Below are 24,905 nucleotides of genomic sequence, written 5' to 3' on the forward strand. Positions count from 1 at the left end.
CCCCCCCCACAACAGTTCCAGTGCAGGAAAATTTATTCAACCATATAGAGCAACCCGTTTCGGGCGGGTTTGGGCAGTGAGCTGGGGTGATGTATGTGCAGTGGGTGTCACCCCCATGCAAGGCAGGGGAGATGGCAAAAGCCTTGCCTCTTGTTTACATTTTTTAATTAAATGGTTAAATTTTGTTTAAAGCTTTTGGGGGCCAGGGACAGCCCTGTCTGTGTGTTCTCCTGGAGATGGGCTCGATCCCCAGGTCGTGGTCAGATCCCATTTGTCTGTTGACACAAGCGTCTGTGCTCCCAAATTTGTAGTGCGGGGGTTCCGTGTGCTGGATACGGGTCTTCATCATGAAAAACAACAATTTTCTTCTTGCGTTTTTGCTGGAAGGGTTTGCAGCATCTCCCACCTGGCTTTGTGTGTCTTCGGATCAAGGATGCTCGGAGAGGGGAGGATTAAAACTGAGCTTTAAAACTGAAGCTGGAGGAAGCTGATGGGTTTTTGGTCGTTAGTGGTTTTTTGAGGCTCATTCTTGAAGAGGATTAAAAATAAAAACCAAGGTGGTTTTTTCTGTGCTGAAAACCAGGTGTTATATCCATGCTTACTTAATAGTTTGGATCTTTTAGTAAACAAGCTCCTGAAGGAATTGAAACTAAGATGGTAAAAATGTCCATAATCCAGTCTGTTGAACAGCTTTTTAAACTGGGAAAGCAGAGCCCAAGGAGTTATACAAAATACCTGCAGTGCAAACACTGACAGCGTTAAGAGGCCAATTATTTAAAACCTGCTGAATCTCACTGCCTTTTTTCTATTAGCCCAGCGATGAAAATTTTCCTGTGACAACAAGCTCGTCGCTGGAGAGCTGTCGAGGCTCACAGCCTGTCAGTACTTAAAGGGGGCTTATAAAAAAGATGGTGGCAAACTTTTTAGCAGGGCCTGTTGTGACAGGACAAGGGGGAATGGCTTTAAACTAAAGGGGGGTAGATTCAGACTAGATCTAAGGAAGAAATGTTTTACGCTGAGGGTGGTGAAGCACTGGCACAGGTTGCCCAGAGAGGTGGTGGATGCCCCATCCCTGGACACATTCAAGGCCAGGTTGGACGGGGCTCTGAGCATCCTGATGTAGTGGGAGATGTCCCTGCCCACGGCAGGGGGGTTGGACTAGATGGGCTTCAGAGGTCCCTGCCAACCCGAACTATTCTATGATCCTATGGTTCCCCAGTAGAGCTATATATTTGCAGCACCTCAGTTTTCTCATGCTATTTTCTACCAATTTCTTAAAGCAGGTCGTATATGCAGTATGAGCATATGGACCTTTCTGCCATGTCTGCAGGTAGCGTCTCTCAAGACAACACTGGAGGTCCCTTGGTAGAGCTGGAGATTTTTAAAAGCAAACAACTCCTGTTTCGCTACATAAAGAAATAAAATTTCATCATTCTGAACCAGAAGGAAAATGCTCGGCTCTGGCTGGTGTTTTCAGAGGAAGAGGGCATCAACTCTGCATTGAGCAATCATCCATTTATCCTAAGTCACTTCTATTGGCCACAGTCTTGAGTTTTTTCCTGTGTGGGGCTGTGAAGGATTAGGGTCAATGTTGTTTAGACAGAGTCACGAAAGACTCACTGCAAAAGAGCCTCATGTTGTCTAACTGGTGCCTGGAAACAGGCTCTTGCAGGCAATAAGTACTAGGATACACCAGACGATGCCATATGGGCAGTGCCTCTGTGAGGGACCCTGTGCACCCCACATTGCTCTAGGCAGGCGCAGGACAGCCCGATGCTTGTGGCCGCAGCTTTCCAAGGGCATTGAAAAATGGAACAATGTTTAGGCTGCGACAAGGTCTTCCATCACGGCTGGCGGTTCAGTGGACGGTTGCATGGTGGCCGGGTGCAGAGCTACCTGAGCGTAGCTGGAGGCTTTGCTTCAGGGCAGCGTCAGAGCAGCGACCCACGGTCCACACCAATGGCCAAGCCCAGGCAGCGGCTGACAGCCTCGTGTTGCTCACCCTATACCTTTATTTAGGCAATTGCACTCTCTACCTGGTCTCTTGAGGTGGCAGTTTGCATTTTTATTGCTTGTATTCAGATCCTGCACACTTGTGCTTCCTGCGTGTTTGTGCAAGGGGGTTCGTGCAGCTCTTTCTACCTGTGCTGTGCATTTCCACATCTCAATTTATTATTAATTTATTATTAATTTAATCATTTAATTATTTATTTAATCTTTCACCTTTAGCTTTTACTTGGTCTACACGCAGTCCTCCTCTTCACTAGCTATGTGTCTCTTGGGTCACTTTGTATCGTAGGAGATGTGGTTTGAAGTCTTCATGCATCAGTGGAAAAAAATGTGGGTTTTAGTGCCATTCTGACCAGCGGTCTGGAGGTCCTGTCCCAAAAAACGTCCCCTGCAGCTGGAATGTATCAAAGGACTGAATGTTTTCCAGGGGATTATCACACAGGTTCCTTTTTTCCCATGGATGACTGGGAAACTGCTAGACCTGCCAGGGTTTTGGACATACGTGAGCTTCTCCATGGGACTTAATCATAGAATCATAGAATCATTGAGGTTGGAAAAGACCTCTAAGATCATCGAGTCCAACCGTCGACCCAACACCACCACCCACTAAACCATGTCCCTCAGCGCTGCATCTACTCGTCTTTTAAATACCTCCAGGGATGGGGACTCCACCACTTCCCTGGGCAGCCTCTTCCAATGTTTAACCACTCTTTCAGTAAAGAAATTTTTCCTCACGTCCAATCTAAACCTCCCCTGGCACAACTTGAGGCCGTTTCCTCTTGTCCTATCGCTGGTTACTTGGGAGAAGAGACCGACCCCCACCTCGCTACAACCTCCTTTCAGGTGGTTGTAGAGAGCGATGAGGTCTCCCCTCAGCCTCCTTTTCTCCAGGCTAAACAATCCCAGTTCCCTCAGCTGCGCCTCATAAGACTTGTTCTCCATGTAACATCCCAGGTTCCCTCTGAGCCCTTCACCCACCAGTTTCCAAAATCCGCTGAGGTTTGCGTTGCTTTTTGGGTAGCTCCTGCTCCTTCTCATGTCTGCATCTGCTGGGAATGCAGGTGAACTACAGGCACGGCAGAATATCAAGGGATGTTTCCTGCACCTCTGGAATTACAACCTTCCTGGGGACATTTATTTCCTTTTACGTCTTTCCGAGGGCATCCATTAATATGAAGCAAAAAGAAGCATTTTTTTTCCCAGATGGATGCTGACACACAAAGCTTTGCATGTACTTGGAGGGTGACCACGCGAGCTCTGTGGCCTGTGGGGAGTCGTGCCACAGGCAAAGAGGGGGGGACGGCGATACCTTCTCTACAGGGTCCCCCTTACAGAGCAAGAGGCCATCGGGCTGTCGATGTAGGCATCTTGGGCTTGCTCATGGATGAGGATGGGCAATGGGGCAGCGTGGTGCCTCGAGGGGCAGAGGCAGGGGAAGGGCAGCTGGAGACCAGTGAGAGGCGATGGATGTTGTCCTAGCAACATCACGAACCTTGGCAGGGCTCTTTCTCCAAACTGATGTGGTTTTCGGAACCTCTCCATCCACATCTGAGGGTACTTTAACAGGGGTGGTGGTGGTTTTCCTCTGCCCCTGTGCTGTGCACTTGAGGAATGAAGGTTTCGTTGGTCTTGTTCCTCTGCTCCCCTTCCCAGCATGGCACGCCTGAGAGCCAGCGAGGCTGGAGGCGGGTGGGTTCGTCACATTTGGCTTTCTTCAGGAGACTTGCGATGGCAGGACGACCTCCCTCAGCGTCCTGCTTGCTCCTGCTCCACATGTGGCACTGAGCCATTTTGCACCAGGGTCAGTGAAATCCTGGTTAATTTAGAGCAACAGCTGTGGTGGCAGAAGACAATTTCTTTGTCACAGTTGAAACTCTGGACTTGACTGCAGGTTTGCAAACCAGATTTTTGTCGCGATTGTCATCTTCATATTGAGATCTCTTTCTGCCACGTTGTTTGCCCACATGTAAGGAAGTTGTCCCAGAAACCCGTCTATGCCAAAGGGAGCCACCAGCTGTGTTAGGACACATCTTCTAGGAAGACATCAGCTGCCACTGGCTCAGCATTGCCAGGACGGCATTTATAGTGCTCCTCTTGAACCTGGAGCCATTCTTAGCCGTTGCATTTTGCACTTGGCTTTGCAGGTGTCCGCAGCCATTAAAGGGTCCATGTTACACACCCATTGCTCTGCAACTCACTCTTTGTCTCAGAAGTTTAAGGTGCTCCGGAGCCAGCTCAGAGCTGGGCGGTGTCCCCAGTACCCTCCCTTTTGTCCAGATTTCACTTTTTTGCTCCACTTCACCGTGATTGCATTTTCCTTGCCTGCCTCTTGAAGCGCAGTGGCGTGATGGTGCGGCACTGGGGACGAGCGCAGAGCGGTGCCTGCTCTCTGTCCGTCTTGCCAGGTGCCCAAAACGGGTTGCAAAATGGGCCAGGTGGCTGCATGCCCATGCAGCCGTGGGCTCAGTGGTGCCCAGGAAGGAACAGGGCTTTAGCAGCAAAGGAGCAGGGTGGTTTGCTCCCATTAACTTCAGGCAACGCCAAAAATTAGGGGGAAACTGACCCTGGCAGGAGAAAGGGAAGTGGAAACAGATGAGACCTGGGAGGAGGAGGAGGGAGAGGAGCTGGCTGAGGATGAGGGACAAGCCGAGTGTCAGTCGCTGTGTTTGTGTCCGCAGGAGGAAGCTGCTGTCCCCGGTGGATGGTCTGGACGAGGGACCGGTGAGCCAGTCCCACACCCAAGCGCTGCTGGGCTGGGACGAGAGGCAGAGGGAAAGGTGCGTGGTGGAACTGAGGGGCTCTGGATCAACCAAGCTCCCAGGGGTTCGGATCCCGGGGCTCGGGTGGAAATAGCAAAGATCCTAGAAGTGCTGGGATACCAAAGATAGAGGGAGCCGTGCCCGCAGCTGGTCTAGCACTGTGTAACAAGTAATGCACCCCCCTCTCCAAAAAAAAACGATCACGATGCTCCTTGGAGCAGAAACTGCTCTCTTGTTTTTCCTGTATCCAGGTAGAAATATTCTCCTTAAGATGAGGTTTAACCACAGAGAAGATGCACCTTTGACCTACATATGCTATAGCACTATGGGGACACCTTGTTTTCACTGATTGTGGAGAAATAACCTTTTTCTTCCGTGTAGGAAGTGAGCACAAGCTGTGCATCACATACCCCAGGTCCTGGCTTCCCTACAGCCCCGGGGGACAGCCTTGGAGGGAGCTGCCCTTCCTGGGAAGCAAAGTCTTGGGGAAGGTCTGCACCTCCACATGGTGCAGGGTTTTGCCTTCTTCCTGGGCAGAAATCGTTGTGCCAATTATTACAATGAACCGGCCTGGAGCTACAGCAAACAAGCTTGTTTTTGTCCTCCCTCGTATTGATGCTTCTCAGTCATGCTAGGTAAAGCATCCTGCTCTGAATCCAACCTAGTTTTAATAAAGAAGCTGAAAAGAGAAGATATAGTTTATAAATTCAGGGGTTTGGTGCACATTTTCATCCCATAGTTCTTCCAAAATCTTCTTCTCCCAAGCACATCCAATCCAGCCTGGGATCTTGGTGCTTCCCAAGTCCCTCTGAGGGCATCTCACACCCCAGGGCAAGGATGAGGCTCAGGCTGGTGCTGCTTGACAGTATTTTGCTGAAATCACCTTAATTTGTGTTCTTCTGATTACACAATAGCCAAATAAATATGGGTAAATCCTAATTCAGGATCCTGTAGGTTAAAAAATGGGTCATGAACCTGCCCTTGTGCTTTCCTACCTGCATGAAATGCCTGATGGTCTCCTCGCAGCTTGCTCAAGCGCGTCGGTTCAGCCACGAGCCTGAGCAGCGCCGTCATCAACAACCGGCTTCAGGAGCTGGTGAAGCTCTTCAAAGAGAGGACTGAGAGGGTGAAGGAGAAGCTAACTGACCTCGATATCACCTCAGATGACGAGAGCCCTGAGGCATGTGAGTATGCGTGGGGCTGGGAGCACTTAACTGGTGGGTCCCCACACACGCTGTGTTTTCAGGGAGACAGCTGTTTCATTATCAATTTAAAGACCTTTAAACAAATTGCCGTAAGATGATTTTCTGCCCTTGAAAATAACTGTGTGGCCTCTCCCAGCCCCCGCCAAGCTGGCACCTGCGGCAGCACCGGTGCCTCCCCCAGGAGGGGAGCCAGAGGGGGACAAGCCAGTGGGGGACGAGCACTACTGCGAGATGCTGTGCTGCACGTTCAAGTACCAGCCCTGGCTGGACCGCGTGAAAAACTACCAGTTCCCCAGCAGCATCGACCCGCTCACCAGTGAGTGATGGAGCACGGCCATGCGCCCGGGCTGGGGGCAAGCTGGTGGGGCTGGGGAAGAGGGGGTAAGGAGGGGAGCAGGCAAGGAGGTGTAAAAGATGAGACCTTGTAGAGAAGGGAGGACAACTAAGCAAGGAGCAACTTAGCTTACACCTGTATACTAAAAGAACCAGAGTTTTAAATTCCCCTGCAAGGCACAGGCTTGCCTAAATACTTCCCAATGGCTGTGGGTGTCAGGAGCACAACCAGGCAGAGAAGGGGCAGCCTTCTGCTTTTCAGGCTCTTTAGCGGGCAAACACTGTCCCTGTGGTGTGGACACCCCAAATGGAAATAAAAATCACAAAGGAAAAATCCACTGCCTGGTGGACACCCCACAGGATCCCAGCTCCTTCCTTAGTCCTTGCTATTTCACAGTTATTTCACAGCCCCCAAGCTCAGGCAGCCAGCACTTGGCTCAGCACAGCCTCAAGGGGAAAAAAGCAAAGCAAGAAAGTCGTCGGTATTGTGGGAGCAAAGCAAAAGCAAACCTAGTTGAACCAGCAAAGTTAGAAGAAGCTTTCTGATAAAAAGCGATGTGCTCTGCAACCGGTGGTATCCACTTTGCATCTACAGCCCAGCTCACTTGCAATTAAATGCCATCGATAAGAGACCTGCAGGTTTCCTCCTTGCACTCAGGGCAGGTCAGGGGATGAAAACCCCTGTGCGTAGCGGATTCACACGGGCAAGGGATGTATGCCCAGCTAATCATGGTGTGGTTCCCTGTGCGCAGACCTGATGTACGTGCTGTGGCTGTTCTTCGTTGTCGTGGCCTGGAACTGGAACTGCTGGTTGATCCCCGTCCGCTGGGCTTTCCCCTACCAGACACCATCAAACATCTACTGCTGGCTGCTCATGGACTACCTCTGCGACCTCGTCTATCTGCTGGACATCCTCGTCTTTCAGACCCGGCTGCAGTTCGTCCAGGGGGGAGACGTAATAGTGAGTGGCAGCACGCTGTGTCCCACTGCTGGGGACCAGCTGCGGGGACCTCCCATCCCCATCACCCCGAGCGCGTGGATCGTGCTTGTCACTGATCTCTGAATCAAGCTCTCCATGCTCTTCCACCACAGCCGTGGCCATCAGGGCTGTGTCCACTCTTGGAGGACTGCAAGCATCTCTCCTGCCATGTAGTGGATAAGCCGGCAGTCTTTTTGTCCACCAAAAATACGTAATTTTCCCCTAAAGTCAATACCGGCCCATCTAGAAAGCATGTGGTCCATGGCGGCCCTGTTCCTGGGTAGGGATGCTTGGAGGGTGCTGCTCTGCAAAGCGGTCCTGCCAGTGGCGCGGTGAGGTGCACGCCAACCGGCCCCAGTGCAGCCGTACGCTGCTAATCGTGAGCAGGTGGCATAAACTCGGGGTTTAATTCTCAGGAGCACAGCTAGGCAGAATGCATTAGCGATACGACAAAAGCAATTACAGTCTGAATGCATAGATCATGCGCCTGAGATAAGTGAATATCGCTTCCAAACCCAATTAAATAAGCTGTGAAAAATTAAACCTTGAGGGTACAGCCTTCCCATTGCCCGTGCAAATATTCAGACAGGGAGGTTTCTCCTGTAAACTCTGATTTTTGTGGTGCAGGCACTGCAATGTGCTTTCTCTGGGATGCAAAACAAGCACAAGATGTCTCGAGATAGGATGGGAAGATGGCATACGGCCAGGTCTTCTTCTGCTCCTTTTGCTCTGCTCCCCTTCCCAGGCACGAAGGGAGCATCTTCCCTGTTGTGGTGCAGAAGAGGAAAGCTAGGCATGACCATGTTGGCCATGACTTTCCTTTCTGTAAGCCATGACCAATCTTCCTCTCTCTCTCTCCCTCCTATTCCCAACCAGACCGATAAAAAGGCCATGAGAGAGAACTACCTGCGATCACAACGCTTTAAGGTTAGACGTAATCTTATTTATTAATCTGAATTTTTAATCTGAGCCATGGCTTGCAGCTTCGTCCCACCATGCCTGCAGGTCTCCACAGAGGTTTCTCTCTTTGTGTGGATTTCAGATGGATATGGCGTGCCTCCTGCCCCTGGATTTCTTCTACTTCAAAGTCGGTGTCAACCCACTCCTGCGTTTTCCTCGCTGTCTGAAGGTGAGTTGGAGCTTACAAAATCAGGCAAAATACCAGTCGCAGGGGATGTGAAGGCGTCCCACACTGGTTGGGGTAAGCTGTGGCTTGCTAGGCTCATCGGTGATGACAAGAGGATTGTAAAATGGATGGGAAGTCTCGTCCCGAAGGCTTTGTGGGGCTGTTGGTCAAACACTTCATTTCAATCCTAAAACACGCTCACATTTGAATAGAAGGGCACTTATAGATGGAGCCAAATCTGTCTGCAGCAGTTCATGCTGCAGAGATGCTGCAGGAGGGAAACAGAGGCGGGGTGGGGCTTTATGGGGACGTAACTCTCCCGGCGGGGGCCGCGGGAAGCTGGAGCGCGCTGCTTTCCTTCTCCTCCCAGTACATGGCCTTCTTCGAGTTCAAGGGGCTGCAGGAGGGAAACAGAGGCGGGGTGGGGCTTTATGGGGACGTAACTCTCCCGGCGGGGGCCGCGGGAAGCTGGAGCGCGCTGCTTTCCTTCTCCTCCCAGTACATGGCCTTCTTCGAGTTCAACAACCGCCTGGAGTCTGTCCCGAGCAACGCCTACAGGAGGGAGGGAGGGAGGGAGGGAGGGAGCATGGGGTTGCTGTTACTGCGGGGGGAGAAAATTCACTTTGGTGTGCACCCATTCTGGGTTTCTGATTTATTTTCCCACCCTCCCTGGACTGGCTGACATGGGTGTTGGCTGATGCAGGTGGGATGTGGGGGTCCTGGAGCCCATGTGGGTAGGATCACCTCTCCCTGACCCAGCAGGGTTAGGGGTGCTGGTGGTGAAGAGGAGCCACCAGCAGATAAGCTGCTTTTTCTGGCACTTCTGTAGCTGCAGGGCTGCGGGAAAGAGCAGCGGGGCCACACGTTTGGGTGCTCTGTGGTTCCTGCACTGGCAGGACCTGCATGGTCAGCACTCGGCTCATCGCTTCGAAGCTCCTTGTGATGCCGGGGGGGATCTGACGTGTTTCTCCCAGCAGATGCCATATCATCTCCCCTCCTGCTCTTTCCTATTTTTTTGCAGAGTGATTCGGACCACTGCCTATTTACTGTACAGCTTGCACGTGAACTCCTGCCTCTATTACTGGGCATCAGACTACGAAGGACTGGGCTCTACCACCTGGGTCTATGATGGGGAAGGAAACAGGTACAAGCCAGGGCTTGGGTCCTCACATAGCACAGCTTGCTGTGATGAGCTGGAGCAAGAAGGGAGGTATTAGGATGCAGCTGGGTTCATAAAAACCCCTGAAGCAAAGGGTTGGAGGTGCCAGGAGAAGATGTGGAGCCAGGGAGAATGACGGGGACAGGAGGGATGGGGTGTGCAGTAATATACAGTGCTGCAAGACAAAGAGGCTGCAGTTCGGCTGAGATCAAAGGCAATCACAGCTCGAAGAGGCTGAAAAACTGGGAACCCGGTGCTGGGAAGCAAGGGAATGCTCCCTGGCCAAGCAGGATGGCAGTGTGAGCCCTGTTTCTGTTCGTGTTGACCTGCTGCTGCCAGGTCAGGATGGAGGCTTCAAGCTGTGTGTCCTAGGTGCCATGTGTCAGGCCCCTCAGGCCAGCCCAGCGCCCTCATTCCCAGGGTGCAAGACAGCGACAGTGGCCACCCCATCCCCTCGCCGTGGCATTTCCAAGATACATGTGTTAAATGTTCATTGTGCTGTCAGTGATGGATGCCACAGGGAGAGCACTCAGCTCGCAAGCTTGAATGCTGCCTCGTAACGAATGCCCACACCTTCAGGTTGTACAACATGGGCAAAATAAAATACTGAGTAACATTCAACTAATTTAGCACCATGCAGTAAATAAGAGTTTCCTGCAAAAAAAGGGGTGGGCACGTGCATTAAAGACTTAGCGTGAGGTGTGGGTATAGGTGGGGACAACTGACTGTCACCCAGGAAGCCTTAGTGCAGGTGTTGCCTTCCCTTTGAGCACTCAGCTTCCCATGTTAATGTTGCTGCTGTGTAGTTATTTTGTGTGATATACATATCTGTATCTATCTCTAGGTGTAATTATACCATCCAAGGGAGTGCCCAAGACCAGTGAACCAATAATTCACTTGACATCCGAGTCCCATGCTAACAATTTGCTCACAAACCCTTTTTTTCCCCTGACTGTTTCTAAAACTGTAAACGTTGCTGAAAATGCATTGCTGGTTTATGGTAGTGGAGCTGTAAGAAGCAGAAAATGGGAGTAGCCAGAGTAGCTGAGCATCCCATGCAGAGGTTTCTGGAGGGTGCCTACGTCCCCTTGCTCCTGTAGCACCTCCAGCAGCACCTGCAGGTGTGGTGAGGAGTCTGCAGCCCCCTAATTTTCCCTTTGTCACCCACCTACTCTCAGCAGGCTCTGGCTTGCCATGGCCAGAGGATGCGAGCTCGGTACTGAGGGGTGAAACAGGCCTTCACGCCAGAAACGCCTTCAAAGCTGCCTCCTCTTTTCCTCCCAGCTACATCCGCTGCTACTACTGGGCAGTCAAAACCCTCATCACCATCGGGGGCCTGCCGGACCCCAAGACGCTGTTTGAGATCGTCTTTCAGCTGCTGAACTACTTCACAGGCGTCTTTGCTTTCTCCATCATGATAGGGCAGGTGAGCAGGAGTCACGGGGAGTTCCCAGCCTCAGGTGGGGAAGGGTTTGGTCCAAAGGTTTGTACCTCCAGGTTTGTTTTCCCCGTGCAAGGACCTGCTCTGCTTTGGTGGAAGGCAAAAAGGATTTGGCAGATGCTGTTAGGACTCAGCATATGTGCTCTAGACTGCTTAACCTGCGTGATGGATAAGCAACAGCAATTAAAACATCTCTTCCACCCCTTTCTCCTATTCAGATGAGAGATGTGGTCGGCGCCGCTACTGCAGGGCAAACTTACTATCGGAGCTGCATGGACAATACCATTAAATACATGAACTTCTACAAAATCCCCAAAACTGTTCAGAACCGGGTGAAAATGTGGTACGAGTACACGTGGCATTCGCAAGGCATGCTAGGTGAGATCCAAATGCTCCGAGGGTCAACACTTGCATCACATGTGTTTTACTGCGGTTGTTTTGCAGAGCTGAAACATTACTGCCAAACAGCACCACAGTTTCGGGGCGGGGGGGTGGCTTATTTTACTCTTTGCTATACGGGCTTGTTCGCCCACCAATAGAGTATATAGGCTGCCACCAGGTCGCAGCACCTCGGTGACCCGGCATCACTCATAGCGCACTGAGTCCAGCATCCCAGCTGACGGTCCCTGGGGAGAAGGCAGTGACTGGCAATTGCTGGCCAGAGTGTGTCCAACAGCAAACCCACTAGCCCACCCTACCAGTAAATCATCAGGCAAGACCTCTGCGCCCACTCTCCTGGCCAAGAAAGATGCTGGCTTGGGCTTACCGGTCTGTCTCTGAGAGCTGTCAGGGCAGGGATAACGCTCTCCATCACCTGTTGGCTTTAGACCTGCAGGTTGCTGGTTGGGCAGAGGCTGGAGGAGACCTTTCTGGGCAAGCTGGCTCCTGCCCTCTGCCACCAAAATGCGGGCTGCTCTCCCACTGCCACGGCAAGGACGCACTCTCGGATCAAGTGCTGGTAACAGCCAGTTTTCTGCTTCGTCTCACAGATGAGTCAGAGCTGCTGGTGCAGCTGCCGGACAAGATGAGGATGGACCTCGCCATCAGTGTGAACTACAACATCGTGAGCAAAGTGGCCCTCTTCCAGGTACCCTCTGCAGCGCGGGTCCTGGCCAGTGGAGCCTGGCATGCCAGCGCAGACTAACGGCACTGTTGGCTCTGTTTCGGCTCAGGGCTGTGACAGGCAGATGGTCTTCGACATGCTGAAGCGGCTCAGATCGGTGGTCTACCTGCCTAATGACTACGTGTGTAAGAAGGTAATGAGATGCTCGGGTGCCCTGCCATCCCCGGTGTCGTGGCCAGGCTGTGCAGGGCACTAGGAGCAATGCAGAGCGGAGAAACCCAGGCCTGGCCCATCAATGCCAGGCTTCACAGCATCAAGCCACTTCACAGGGAGGGAATTCAGAGCAAAAACATCCTCGGTTGCAGCTGGTCTTGTGCAAAGACTGACCTCTTCTGCTGCAGCCATGAACAGCAGGAGAGATGGGAAGAGCCTGCCGAGCTGGAGGAGACTTTGGGATGCTTAGATGAGGATGCTCGGGAGTAAGCACCATCAGGACAAAGTGTTTTGAGAGCTTGGAGAGGGCAGTATGGTCGCGGAGGTTTCCAGCAAGATGCAGGTTAGGGCATCCATAAGGTCTCCCTGTTTCTGGGCACCCCACACAGCACCCATCTTCATTGCAGGGAGAGATCGGCCGCGAGATGTACATTATTCAGGCAGGACAAGTGCAAGTGCTGGGGGGACCCGATGGCAAAACCGTGCTGGTGACTCTGAAAGCCGGATCCGTGTTTGGAGAAATAAGGTGAGTGAAGCATTGCCAGGGAGCTGGGGAAATACAGCTTGTGGGCTCTGGGCGAGGAGGGTGGGAGGTGGGGAGATCAGGAACACCCTAATTAATCTTTGTGATTGAGAGCCACGAACACTGAGCAGCATCTGCTACGCAAATTACAGCTTTTTTCTTGGAGCTTTTCCGCTGTTTTTGTCACTGTGATGTTTTCTGCCTGGGGAGCTAGTGACAGTAAGCAGAGGTATATGGAGGGATGGGAAAATGAATGAGAAAAGATGTTTCACTAAAACAGCCTCCCAGACATTAATCTGCCCATTTCATGAGCATGTAAAGTCCTGTAGCATTTGTAGCACAGTGATAGAGTTTGCCTCCCTATAGCCCAGCAGACACTAGAGTGGTGTAAAATGCAACATTTAAACCTTCAAACAGGCAAATCATTTTTTATGTAGCGCTCCATGCCAACGTTTCCCAGCATTCTTTAAAAATTGGGCTTGGAAAATTTCACTGGGGGTGAAAATTAAACTCTGAGTCTTCTGAAAGAGAGAGATGGGGGGACATGACGGGAAAAGGGAGGTTTTAAATTACAAATGCTGTGCTGAGCCCGTTAATAACAGCGTTAACATCTCGCCATGTCTCCCTCAGCTTGCTGGCGGCAGGAGGGGGAAATCGCCGAACAGCAAACGTCATAGCTCACGGCTTTGCTAACCTCTTCATTTTGGATAAGAAGGACTTGAACGAGATTTTGGTGCATTATCCGGAGTCTCAGAAGCTGCTGTGTAAAAAGGCCAAGTGCGTGTCGGGCTGCTGCTTTCTAGCCTGTGGGGTTTTAAAAAAAGCAGAGTACAGGTTTCAAGATCGCAGGGGAGATTTCTCTCCGTGCGAAAACTCCCGCTGCAGGCACCAGGCGTTAGGCACACGTCCCCGGAGGAGAGCCGGGCTGGAGCTGCCGCGCTTCGGCAGAGGGCACCCGTCCCTCACCGCCGGGCTGGGGAGGCTGGAGGTGCCCAGAGCCAGCCCAGCCCTGCTGCGAAGCTTCACCGCTAAAAGCGGGTGCAACTCGGGAACCAACGCGGCCAAAGTGCATTCGTTTAAAAAAAATCTATTAAAATATTCACTTTAGTTTTTAGCATTACTTAGATTTGTTGTTCTGTCCTTCCTAAGGCGTAAAAAATTCCTGTCCTTTTAAAGTCTGATTTTTCTGCATTATAAAATCAAGCTAATATAACATGTCCCCGGTCTGAAATCATCTCTCCTTTTCCTTGCTGTAGAAAAATGCTGAAAAACAACAATAAACCCAAAGATGAGAAGGGAGCGCCCGGAGACCCGCTGATCATCCCCCCGAAAGCTGACACCCCGAAGCTCTTCCGGGCTGCCCTGGCCATCACGGGGAGGATGGGGAGAAAAGGGCCGCTGGCGCAGCTCCAGCAGAGGCTGAAGGAGCTGAAGGCGATGCAGGCGACGCAGGTCAGCGTGGGGAGGATGGCAATTTGGCTTTGCTTCCTTAGATGACAAGTTGCTGCTCTCCCCGACCAGCTCCAGAGACTGTCATTAAGGTGCCTTAAAGGAGTGAGCTCAGGTCATCGGGGTCTGACGTAGCGCAGGCAAATGGGAAGTGGTGGTCCAGCATCTTACACACGGCCTTGGGAGAATGTCATTGTCTCACAGGGTTTGTTTTGCAACACAGAAGGGAAATACCTTCACTTTTTGCCCAGCTATGCTAAGCCTGAGTCTAGTTTCTAGCTGGGCTATAGCCACAGACGAACATCTCTTCCGTGCCACAGAGACAGAGCCACTCGTAATTAATCGATGTGCTGGCGGGACGGAGGGTGATACTGGCATTCAGCATCCACAGGCCAGTCAATATTTGCAAAGCTTTCACGGTGTGGTTGGGGCCGAGGCCCCCAGCAGCAGGCACGCCATCCTGCCAGCTCTGCACGAGCTGCAGTCAAATCACCCTTGCCTTTTTGTCGAGCAACTGAAAAAGAAAGTGGCCCTGCTTTTTTTTTTTTTTTTTTTTTTTTTTTTTTTTTTTTTTTTTTTTTTTTTTTTTTTTTTTTTTTTTTTTTTTTTTTTTTTTTTTTTTTTTTTTTTTTTTTTTTTTTTTTTTTTTTTTTTTTTTTTTTTTTTTTTTTTTTTTTTTTTTTTTTTTTTTTTTTTTTTTTTTTTTTTTTTTTTTTTTTTTTTTTTTTTTTTTTTTTTTTTTTTTTTTTTTTTTTTTTTTTTTTTTTTTTTTTTTTTTTTTTTTTTTTTTTTTTTTTTTTTTTTTTTTTTTTTTTTTTTTTTTTTTTTTTTTTTTTTTTTTTTTTTTTTTTTTCCCCCCTTCCAAGTGTCTCTGCTGAACTCGTAAAAAAGGTCGTATCTCCATGCAGACCTTGTTGTTACTCTTCCCACCATGGAGTTATGCAGACTATCACATCTGGACGTGTAAAGGGAGGTGAAAGAGCAGCTGATATGGAGCACGCGGTGGCCTTGAGGCTGGGTAAATATCCAGGGAGACGCTGAGCATGACTGCGTTTCTGCAGTCCTTCACAAAAGCATGACGAGGCTTCACACACTGCAGTGCTTAACACTAATTAATAACCAGTTAAAGGCAGCGGTGAACAGTGGCACCCCGTGGTCTATACGATAGTGGCAACGAGACCCGTCATCAGAGGGTGCATGTATTAGAAGCTGACACTGCTAATGGGGTTAGCAGGACCCCGTTAGAAGGACAGCCCTGTCCATGGCACGTCCGTAGGTGAGGTTTCTGAGGCTCCTCTCTAAAGGAGGTTTTAAGACAGGGCAGTCCAGGGCTGCTCCCTCACAACAACGCTTCTGCCAAGCTTTTGCCAAGATCAACCCCTCCAGATGCTTTGGGAGCAAAACAAGAGCTAGTGCAGGAGGTGTGAGCGTTGCACTCATCTCTGTACACTTCTCTCAAGATGTGCAGGATATAATCCAGCTGCCTTTCTCACAGGGGTCACCTCTGGCAGCAAGCTGACATCCCGATGATGAGGTCCGGTGCGGTGAAACTCCTCAAAACGCCTGCCTGGCTTTGCACAGTTCAGACGCCGTGGTTCGGGGTGGTGGACAAGGGTCTGCTAAGGTTGATTTTGCCCTGGTCATTTTTTTTTTTTTTATGATCGTAGGGTTCCAGCGTCAGTCTGATCCCACCGAAATCGCCAGTGCACCGGAGATCGCCTGTCATCTCCCACAAAGCATCCACTGACCTGGGAAAAGAAATATTCTCAAAATCTTCTGATAGTTTAGTCACCGTTCGTGTGATTCCTATGGCACAAGAAGATGAAGAAATCCTTGCTGCTGAGATTTCGGAGAAAGAAGAAGAAAAAAAAGAAGAGAAATGAAAAACAAGCAGGTCCTGGGGCAGGAGTAGGAGTCAGGCAAATGCCTGGGGTAGAAGCTTTTTGTTGTTAACAATTTCCACACAGTGGCTGTAGGCTTCGCTAAGTGCTATGGGTAGGATCTGCCTTTCTTTTCTGCCTAGATCTTCACTCGCTGTTGATAAAACCCTCTGCCATATGACCCAGAACCGTACAAGGTATCTGTGCTCTGGAGATCTATTTTTATTGAGCATCTTTATGAATATTCCCACTAAATCTCAGACCAGCCCTCTTGCTTCAAAATCCAGCCTTACAGAGAGGGAGCCTTGAAGAAATTGCTTTTTATGGCTCTGGATGGTTAGCGAGTGTTCAGATAGTGTGAAGAGTTATTCACCTCTGACAGCCGAGTCACTGCTTGGCCAGAAACAACCGGGAAGAAAAACAACAAGGTCTCTCTGTTGGGCTCAAGGTTGTCAGCAGCAGCTGGAGAGTGATTCATCCAAAAAGGATGTGGACTATGCTCACAAGCCAAGCACAGACTGAATCACGCTGTCACGAGGAGGCCGAGGTCCATCCTGGTGTGCATAGACTGCAAGATGCTTGAGGGTCCCTGCGTGGTGCCAAGACCACCTTGGGTTTGCTGCTGGGAAGGGGAGTTCCTGCCAGCCATCCACCCCAGGGAGGTGGTGGGCTCTCCATTGCCGGTGGCTGTTTTGGAGAGATTTGATGAGCGTCTTTCAGGGATGGAGAAACACAATCCTGGATGAGGAGATGTTCCTGGAGATCCCTTCCAGCCCTGGGTTTTCATGGGTGCACCAGCCTGCCACTGCCAGAGGGATAAACCGAGTGCAGGAAGGGAGAAGCCGTGTTGGTTTCCAGCTGGCACGGGAAAGAGAAGTGCAGTAAGTGCTCTCCTCTCCCAGCCAGCGTTTCAGAATCGGGCCAGAGTCCATAGCGTGCACGAGCATGCAGGTGGTCCCCTGCGCTCATTGCTGGACCTCAGTGACCTGCCACATTTCCAGCAGCCAATTTCCAGCCCCTTTCCGTCACTTTGTTGGCTCTTGGCCATGTTTCCCACGGAGAAGCCACTCCGGTCCTGCTCATCACTGCAACGGGGTGCTTGTGAAGGCACTCTCCCAACCGTGCTGGTACCAGGTGCTGGATGAGAAGGCGAATGCCTGGTCAGCAGCCAGCACGCCCGGCTGATGGCTCAAGGTGTCTGATCTTCCTCCAGCACCACCAGTTCCTCATCTTCCTCAAACCCAGAGCCAACTGGAGCGAGCTGCTGGTGAGCTGAGAGGCGGCGAAAAGTGATGGGCAAGACAGTGCCGGGTGAGACGATGCAGACCCTCCCCAAGGCTTCGGCTGGCCAGGTCTCCATGCTACTGCTGGCTCCATCGAGAGGAGCCACTTTCCACCCTCTGGAGGAAAAGCTGGGCAGGTTTTGCCGCAGGGAGCAGCCCTGGAGCCATGGCCGAGGGACTTTGCCAGTGTTCAGCAAATCCTGTGAGCAGTGCTGCAGGTTTCGCAGGTCTGGCCGTGAGACGGCCAGGCTGTTCGTGAAGGGTGTCAGCGCCGGCATCGCCCCCGTACGTGGGTGATCCCTCTTCCCGTCAGCAGCCTGGGGCTGATCTTCACCTCCTACAGGGTCTTCTTATTTTGTTGAGTTTTTTCCCTCTCTTGCAAAATAAATGGGTTTCTGTGGTGGTTAGTGTTAATTAACGATGGCTTGCTCTCTTTTAAACAAATTTAATGAGCTCCAATATACCGCAGGAGGGTCTGAAGCCATCACTGCCCTTAACAGTGCAGGGGAAAACCTGGACTCACCCAAACCTGCCTAAATATTTCTCATCTTCAGTCATTGGCAAGCGGTTTCCTGCTGGGTCAAAGGTTTCAGTGGGAAGTGCAAAGTATTTTTTTCCCCTATATAAATATTTATATAATCAAACCAGGAAACATGCAAAAGTCAAACTGGGGTTCTGATTTGCTGCTACGATTTGATATAGTTTAGAAAAAGCGTTTGAATAAATAGTGGGCTGTAATGGCTTTCATAATCCACTATATCTACAATAAACACCACGTAGATTACTGTTCATTTGCTGTGGATTTATTTCAAAATTCCAGTTGTTTTCCATCTTTTTGTTCACTGATGCACCAATGGAGCCAGGAAAGTCCCCACGCGCGGTTCACAGATTTTGCAATAAACTTTTTAGAGGCTCAGAGGTCACATAATACTAGTAGTAGAATTGTAATATTTTTTTTAATCACCAGAAGGAGGGAAAAAAGCCTTCTTAAATGGCAAATACTTGCATGAAGATCTTCGTTTTCAACATGCAGCATTAGATGGTGATGGATACATAACTGGTAATTCTGGAACCGCGGGGAGATTTGAAATTATCCTCCTCTGCGATCTGTTTACAGCTTTAGTTCTTTAGAGAGATTATTCTGCAGGTAATAATTAAGGTCAAGGTAGGATTGGGCTTACAGGCTGGGTTGGAGAGTTGAGCTCAGATCTATTTGCTGTGCAGGACTATTTAGAAATGACAGGTAGGCCAAGGAGATGGGCAGCTCGTTTAGTGCCTCTTGTTTTGGGGGTTGCCGTAAACTGGCTTTCTGCTGAATTCTGTAATTCCATTCATTTACCAGTTTTGCTGTATTCGCAATGGGCTGCCTTTGCATTGGTTCCTATTCAGTATCTTGCAGCGTGCACTTATCACAGGTCTGTTCCTTCCACTGCCCTTGTAATGTTCCTGATGGATTTGGTAATGCTCCATGTACCTTTACTGCGTTTCTTATCAGCTTTTGCTCATTCCGCTTTGATGTCCTCAAGTGTTGGATATGAGATCCTCTAATAATATTAATGCAGTATTTGAGGGATCTTGCCGGACAGTTGCTTATTGCCAGTCCAGCACCCTGGAAATTCTGCGTTGCAGTCTTCCTCCTGACTTATATTTCTGTTTAACAGATTTCTCAGAGGTTCGTAGCCATAGAAATCAGGTTTTCTTGCAACGATATTTTAGCTGTTGCTGCTTTTGAGTGAGGTAAGTGGAATAGATAGCTGCTGAAGAAGCAGAGCTTGCTGTTGTCGGATCTGTATGAACGTGTTAGGTTTTGCCTCACTGTCACAAGTAGCATCTTTACTGGAGGCTTTATATATACTGTTTTAATATATGTATAGATATGGGTACTTTTATACACACACACACACACACACACAGACTTTTTATACTGGAGGAGTATTCATGTTCCTTGTGGCCTGTGCTGTCACGTCTTTCAGAACAGTGATACTGGTTTAATGTTCTGTATGAAGTTAGAGAAGACAAATGTCTCCGATAAAAATTCAACTTACAAAAGGAATAATATAACCCGCCATGGACATCTGACTGTGGAGGAAGTTGTTTCCCTCTGGATAGAACAGGGCAGGTAGCTTCTCTGTATTTATAGTCGGAGCAATCTTTTAAAAAGATTAAGTGCAATTGCAGGTTAATCACTGATAAGGTTATAACGAAAGTAAAAACAAATAAGCAGGTTTGGGGATTAGATTCGTGTCTAGAAAGAAATCGCAGGATAAATGGAAAGCCCAGTTAAATGGTGTTTAATTAGAAAGCTTGAAATAAAATTAAGCACTTTAACCTTGAAACCTGGAGACCCTAACCAGCAGGACATGCTCCTAGTCCTGGGAACAGTCTGTAAACCACTTTTTCTGCCTATATGTATTTTTTCCATTGTGTAGGTCTGCTTTGAGTCATGGTTGCAATTAAATCCCCCTGAATCCCTTTTACCTTCCTCAAAAATGGAGCTAATACGAGTCTGGTTTTCTCTGCCCTGAGCACACAGCTCCTTTTAAGTGCAGTAATGGTCCCACTGGAGTTAACACCCTGGAAAAAAAGCCAGACCACCATTCGGGAAGGGGTCACACAGAGGTACACAGGGTGCCCACACCAGCGTTTAGCAGCAGCTTAGGCTAAGCTCGGGCTGGATGACGTTTTTCCTTTTCTCATTCTTTCCTCATTTACCCATTCTTATTTTGGGATGAAACTTTCCAACTTTGGTTCATGTCCTAGAGTGAATGTCTTAGGGAGATCTGAGCGATATCCAGCGAGTTGGGTTTGAGTCATCTGAAGAAGTAAAGCCTAGATACCTACGTTATTTCATGCATTTTTTTCTGCTTCTAGAAGTCACTTGATGCATGAGAAGAGCTGGAAGTCAAACAGTTAAAGTCTAAAAACTGTTTTCTTCGATGAATTGGAAGGAATTTGGGAGGAAATGTAAACAACTGGAGAAGTGAGAGAGATGCTACGGGGCGGCCGTGGGACATCCCCGCCAGCTCTGGGCTGCGACATCCAGGGGACGGCATGGCCCAGCGTGCTCCACACTTTTTGCAGGTGCTCGCTTTGCAAGCTTGATCTCACCGGGACAGCCACTGCTGCCTTTCCAGCTTTAACTGTTCAGAAGTGGTGGGCTGGCTCTGTCTCCGCGCAGCAGGACCATTGCCGCAGCGCCCGTGTGAGCATCCTTTTGCATTCCGGAACCTCCCATATGTCCCGGCCCGTGGGTCTCCCAGGGGATGGTCCGAATTTGCCCCAGGGTGAGCATCACGTGGGCCGTGCCATGCAGCTCTGTCTTAGCAATAAGCGGAGGAATGAGGACCAGCCAGACTAGTTACTCATTCTAGATAAGAGGCTCTTTTGTGCTGCAGAAATACCAATATCACGTGAAAATCTCCCCGCTGCCATGGTTACTAGCCACCGTCACAGCCGCCGGCAAGACGGGACTCGTAGCATTGACAGGGCTTCTGGTCTCCCCTTCGCAAGGGGAACTCCAGCCATAAAACCTACGCTATGCCCCAAAATGGAGGGGAGGTGTCTGCGAGGGCTGCCTAACCCTCCCCAGGGTGAGCTGGCCACATCTGGCGTTACGATGCTCAGAGCTTGTTGTGTACAGTGTTTCTGCACTGTCACTGGGCATCAGGCTCTGGGTTTTATAAATTCCTCACTAATAACCTGAAATATTATTTAAAAAGTGAGAAAATGGTGCTGCAGCCTGGGCAGGCATAGCTTCCTGTTTTTCTGGCATTTAGGAGTGACTTGACCTCTTGGCGCTCTTGCTTTTTACACTAACACGCTTCTCATTAAAGTGCTTTCCTGAACACTAATTAGGGCGGTTTTCCTTTTGTAAATTAGCCTGATACGATCTGTGCGTCTTGGCAGACGCCCTCCAGAGCAGGAACCGAGGTCTTTGTGTTTGATCGCTGTTTATTTTGCAAATCTCCCCGGTTTTACTGTTCTTGGCTGCCTTCTAGAAAGTGCTCGCAGGTGGAGGTTAATGGGAGGGAAATGGGGCTTTCCAGCTTGCCCGCCTCAAGAAACAGGAGAGTTTTTGGCGCTACGGGGGCCTTCCCGTCAATGCGGGTTGCTGGGGTGGTGTGGGCACACAGGAGCGCTTTCCTCTGAGCTCCTTCCCATCCATCCCAGCATCCTCGCGCGGTGCGTGGTGGAGGAGCAGGTCCACAAGGAAAGGCACTTGCCTGAGCCAACCTTTTTAACAGGTGATGGAAGAAAAAAAATCCAATTTACACACTCATTCTGTGCAATTAAACCACTTCTTTTGACCGTAGCCAACGCTCAGAGCAGCACACCCAAACGACCCCAAACCCATCTAAATCTGGATGGCTGCGGAGGGAGAAAAGTCCCCCTGCCTGCTGATGCTACTGAACAGGTTGTGTCAGCAATTTGCCCATGACCAATGGTGCTCAGGAGGGGACGGACTTTAATCGGCTCTCATTTTCTTAGTGCACTGGCAGATGGGAGTGGAGGGGATGTTGCTTTCTCCATCGCCGGTCATGGATGGGGCAGAGTCACCAGAGGTTTGCGCGGGCTGAGAAATTCGGCAGCGAAGGTGACGCTGGGTGCGGGAAGCCATCCTCTGCCTTCACTCACTGGGGATGCCGGCAGCGAGCGAGCATCCCTGGGGGGTCCCGCCACCCCGGCTCTGCATCAGCTGCTGGGACCCTTACGGGACCGGGCACCATTACAGACCATCTTTACAAAAACATTTATTAGCCCTTAAAAAGGGAAGAGGAGAACTGCCAGGGGGCTTCACCCAGGGACCCCTGAGATTGGGACGGAGTTGACAAAGCCCCTGACGAAAAGGCAATGATTTTTCAGTGCCGGCGTGCCAGCCGCGTGGCACCATGTGTGGAAAAGTGCGGTGAAGCATCCCGCCCCAGAGAGCTGCTGCCAGCATTGGCCACGCCAGCACGGCCACACCAGCCTGGCTTGCTCCCAGGGTCCGGGGGAGGCTTGCGGCAGGGGTCCACACGGGCCGTATCCGGAGCTCAGCACCCCTTCCTGGGCTGTGTGGAGCCCTGCACGCACTGTGTGCGCTGGCAGGACTGTCAGCACAGGGCTGGAGCAAGGGGAGCAGCACGAGGAGCGGGATGCAGGCTGCGGAGAGCGTCCCTGCCCGCAGCGAGGAGGGCAAGCGCCGCAGCCTTAGGGGGTATTTCTGCCGACCCATGGGCGCCATGCAGAGACTGGCCCGTGGAGGAGGATGCTTCCGAAAAAAGTGCCTAGGACCAGGGTTGGCCTGGACAGGCCCGCAGGTGAGAGCAGTGGGGTGGGGCTGGGGGGTGAGCAGGGCACAGTCTGCCTCAAAAGCAAAAGCTGGGGATGAAAACCAGCAAAATGCCTCTGGATTGGAGTTGTTTTCATGAAACATGCCCAGATGTTTGCACACAGGCTCTGTATTTCTTCTGCCGCTGTTTCCCGAGGGGTTAATTAAGCAGCACTTTTTGTCTGGTGGGCTGAAGATGAAGATAGCTGAATAGAGACATGTGAGCCCCGGAGAGCCCCAGTCCCACCTCGCCTGGGATGCCGAGTGCCCTGGCCATGCCTCGGTCCCACCTCGCATACCATTTCTTTCTCCATCTCATCCTTATTTTTTCACCCGACACCTCTCTAGTATCCCCAAATAGACTTGAAAGCCCAGGAAGGTTTGCATGAAAAAAAGCAGCGAGCTGGCAGTTATTCCATGTCAGTCTGCATAAACCCTCCTGCCCGCGCTGCCAGATTTTCCTTAATATCTCCTTGTTTTTCCAGTTGTGAGTGATTGCTCAAGGGATCTCCTGGCAGAGAGGATTTGGGTTCACCCTTCACATCCCGCTCATCTCTAAGGCATATGCATAAAAATATGGGTGTGGATCTGCTCCTCTCCATAAAGACGAATTAAATCTGCTCACGCAGCGCCGGGCACAGGCAGCAGAGCTGAAGCGTGCGGCTGTTTAATATTCATTGGACGTAGACATAAAAGTTTTCTATTCTAAAGTAGCCTTGTGCAGCGCCATGCTGCTCGGTTTTCCCTAAACCTTAGAGGGAGGCTGGAATTTCACGTTTCCTTTGATTGTCTCCTCAACTTCCACTGGCTTAGCCGAGAAGCAGAAGACCCTCGTTGGGTGTAAAACCTGCTTTGAGGACAGATCCTGGCACTGTATTTGCAGTTTTCAATTCCGTAGTCTGCTGCGACAGAATGATGTCTTTGAAGCACCGACATGGGAACAAGAAATTTTGCTTTTGTTTTGAAACAGGATGAGTTTCTGTGGTAGTTGTGCACCTATTTGTGTGTTAAGAGGAAAAAATAGTTTTCCCTGTAAAATTTTGGCAGGAAGATTCATGGATCTCTTTGGCAACTCTTCCTATTAATTGAGCACTTCACCATCTCAATTACACCTTAGAAGAAAAAAATGAGAATATGGTCCCAGTTGGGTCCACAATCACCGTGAAATACATTTCAATAAGTTAAACTTGAAAGACCCCAGCCTTTTTCCTTGTTAAGTGGGAAGCTGCGATAGTACAGGGAGGGCTGGCACGCTCCGGCTCAGGGAAGGTAACAGCAGGGAAGACATTGCCTGGCAGCGCACGGAGGCGGTGGGAGTGTCCCCGTGGCGCCGGGGAAACAGGGGGCTCGGATGCAAATGGGTGCCTGGGCACGGCTGAGCTGGCACATCCCCGTGCTGCGGCCAAGGGGCTCTGCTGACGCCCGCCCGGGAGCTGGCGCAGGCACTGCTGCTGCGGGGCTCCGAGCTGCGTCGCCGGTGCAAACGTAGGGACGTCCATTATATATAACGGGTATCAATAATGCATGGGAGGATAATGTTTCCGCCCCGCTGGAGGACTTCTGGTGTCAAAGCTGCAGAGCGGTGGTGGTATAGCAGCCCGCACACGCTGGCACTGAGACACGGTGGGACAAGCGGGGCGGCTGGGCCGTGCCCACTGAACGTCCCCAGGGCACATTAAAATCTATAGGTGACACAGCGTGCCCCGAGGACCTGGGGGACCAGCGCGGCTGTACCCGTGCCAGGATGGACTCGCAGTGACGTTTTGCAGACAGCTCGATATCGAGCAATCAAAGCTGGTTAGCGGGAAGGCTAGTTAATTCCATCGGAGAACGTCCCACCTCATTTGCATATTAACCTCTTTGTCGGGTGCAGCTTTCGCGTTGCAGTCGGGATGCAGCTGAGCCCGTCTCGTGGATTACCCGCCGTCACAGTATTTGCCTTTACATGGCTGCATTTACTTTATAACCACAGGGGTATTTCCCTCTTCCCTGTAGAGGCTCTTACTGATTTACCTGTGCCCATGCCTAAACTAGCTGGGTATTATTAGTGAGCCCTGCATTCCTCCAGCCCCCCCGTAATGGCACAGCCACTTACATTGGCCCCAAAACTCTAAATTATTCAGAATTACTGCTTTTACTTCATTTCTTCTCCGAAGTCGAGCACACTTTGG

At 50.5% G+C, this 24,905-nt stretch overlaps 1 protein-coding gene across 1 annotated transcript in view; it reads left to right on the plus strand.

Annotated features, from left to right (window-relative positions):
- Positions 1-16,238, plus strand: part of CNGB1 (cyclic nucleotide gated channel beta 1) — a 29,980-nt gene extending 13,742 nt beyond the window's left edge. The window contains exons 17-32 of the mRNA XM_009290804.2: positions 4,689-4,787; positions 5,796-5,953; positions 6,111-6,290; positions 7,060-7,268; positions 8,163-8,213; positions 8,329-8,415; positions 8,912-8,969; positions 9,427-9,556; positions 10,856-10,997; positions 11,231-11,390; positions 12,002-12,099; positions 12,185-12,268; positions 12,696-12,814; positions 13,442-13,588; positions 14,068-14,263; positions 15,928-16,238. Coding sequence (XP_009289079.2) covers positions 4,689-4,787; positions 5,796-5,953; positions 6,111-6,290; positions 7,060-7,268; positions 8,163-8,213; positions 8,329-8,415; positions 8,912-8,969; positions 9,427-9,556; positions 10,856-10,997; positions 11,231-11,390; positions 12,002-12,099; positions 12,185-12,268; positions 12,696-12,814; positions 13,442-13,588; positions 14,068-14,263; positions 15,928-16,143 — 2,134 coding nt within the window. The 3' untranslated portion in view covers positions 16,144-16,238. The remainder of the gene's footprint in view (positions 1-4,688; positions 4,788-5,795; positions 5,954-6,110; positions 6,291-7,059; positions 7,269-8,162; positions 8,214-8,328; positions 8,416-8,911; positions 8,970-9,426; positions 9,557-10,855; positions 10,998-11,230; positions 11,391-12,001; positions 12,100-12,184; positions 12,269-12,695; positions 12,815-13,441; positions 13,589-14,067; positions 14,264-15,927) is intronic.
- The last annotated feature ends 8,667 nt before the right edge of the window (positions 16,239-24,905 follow it).

Source organism: Aptenodytes forsteri, unplaced genomic scaffold, assembly GCF_000699145.1.
Source record: "Aptenodytes forsteri isolate BGI_AS27 unplaced genomic scaffold, ASM69914v1 Scaffold14, whole genome shotgun sequence".
NCBI lineage: Eukaryota > Metazoa > Chordata > Aves > Sphenisciformes > Spheniscidae > Aptenodytes > Aptenodytes forsteri.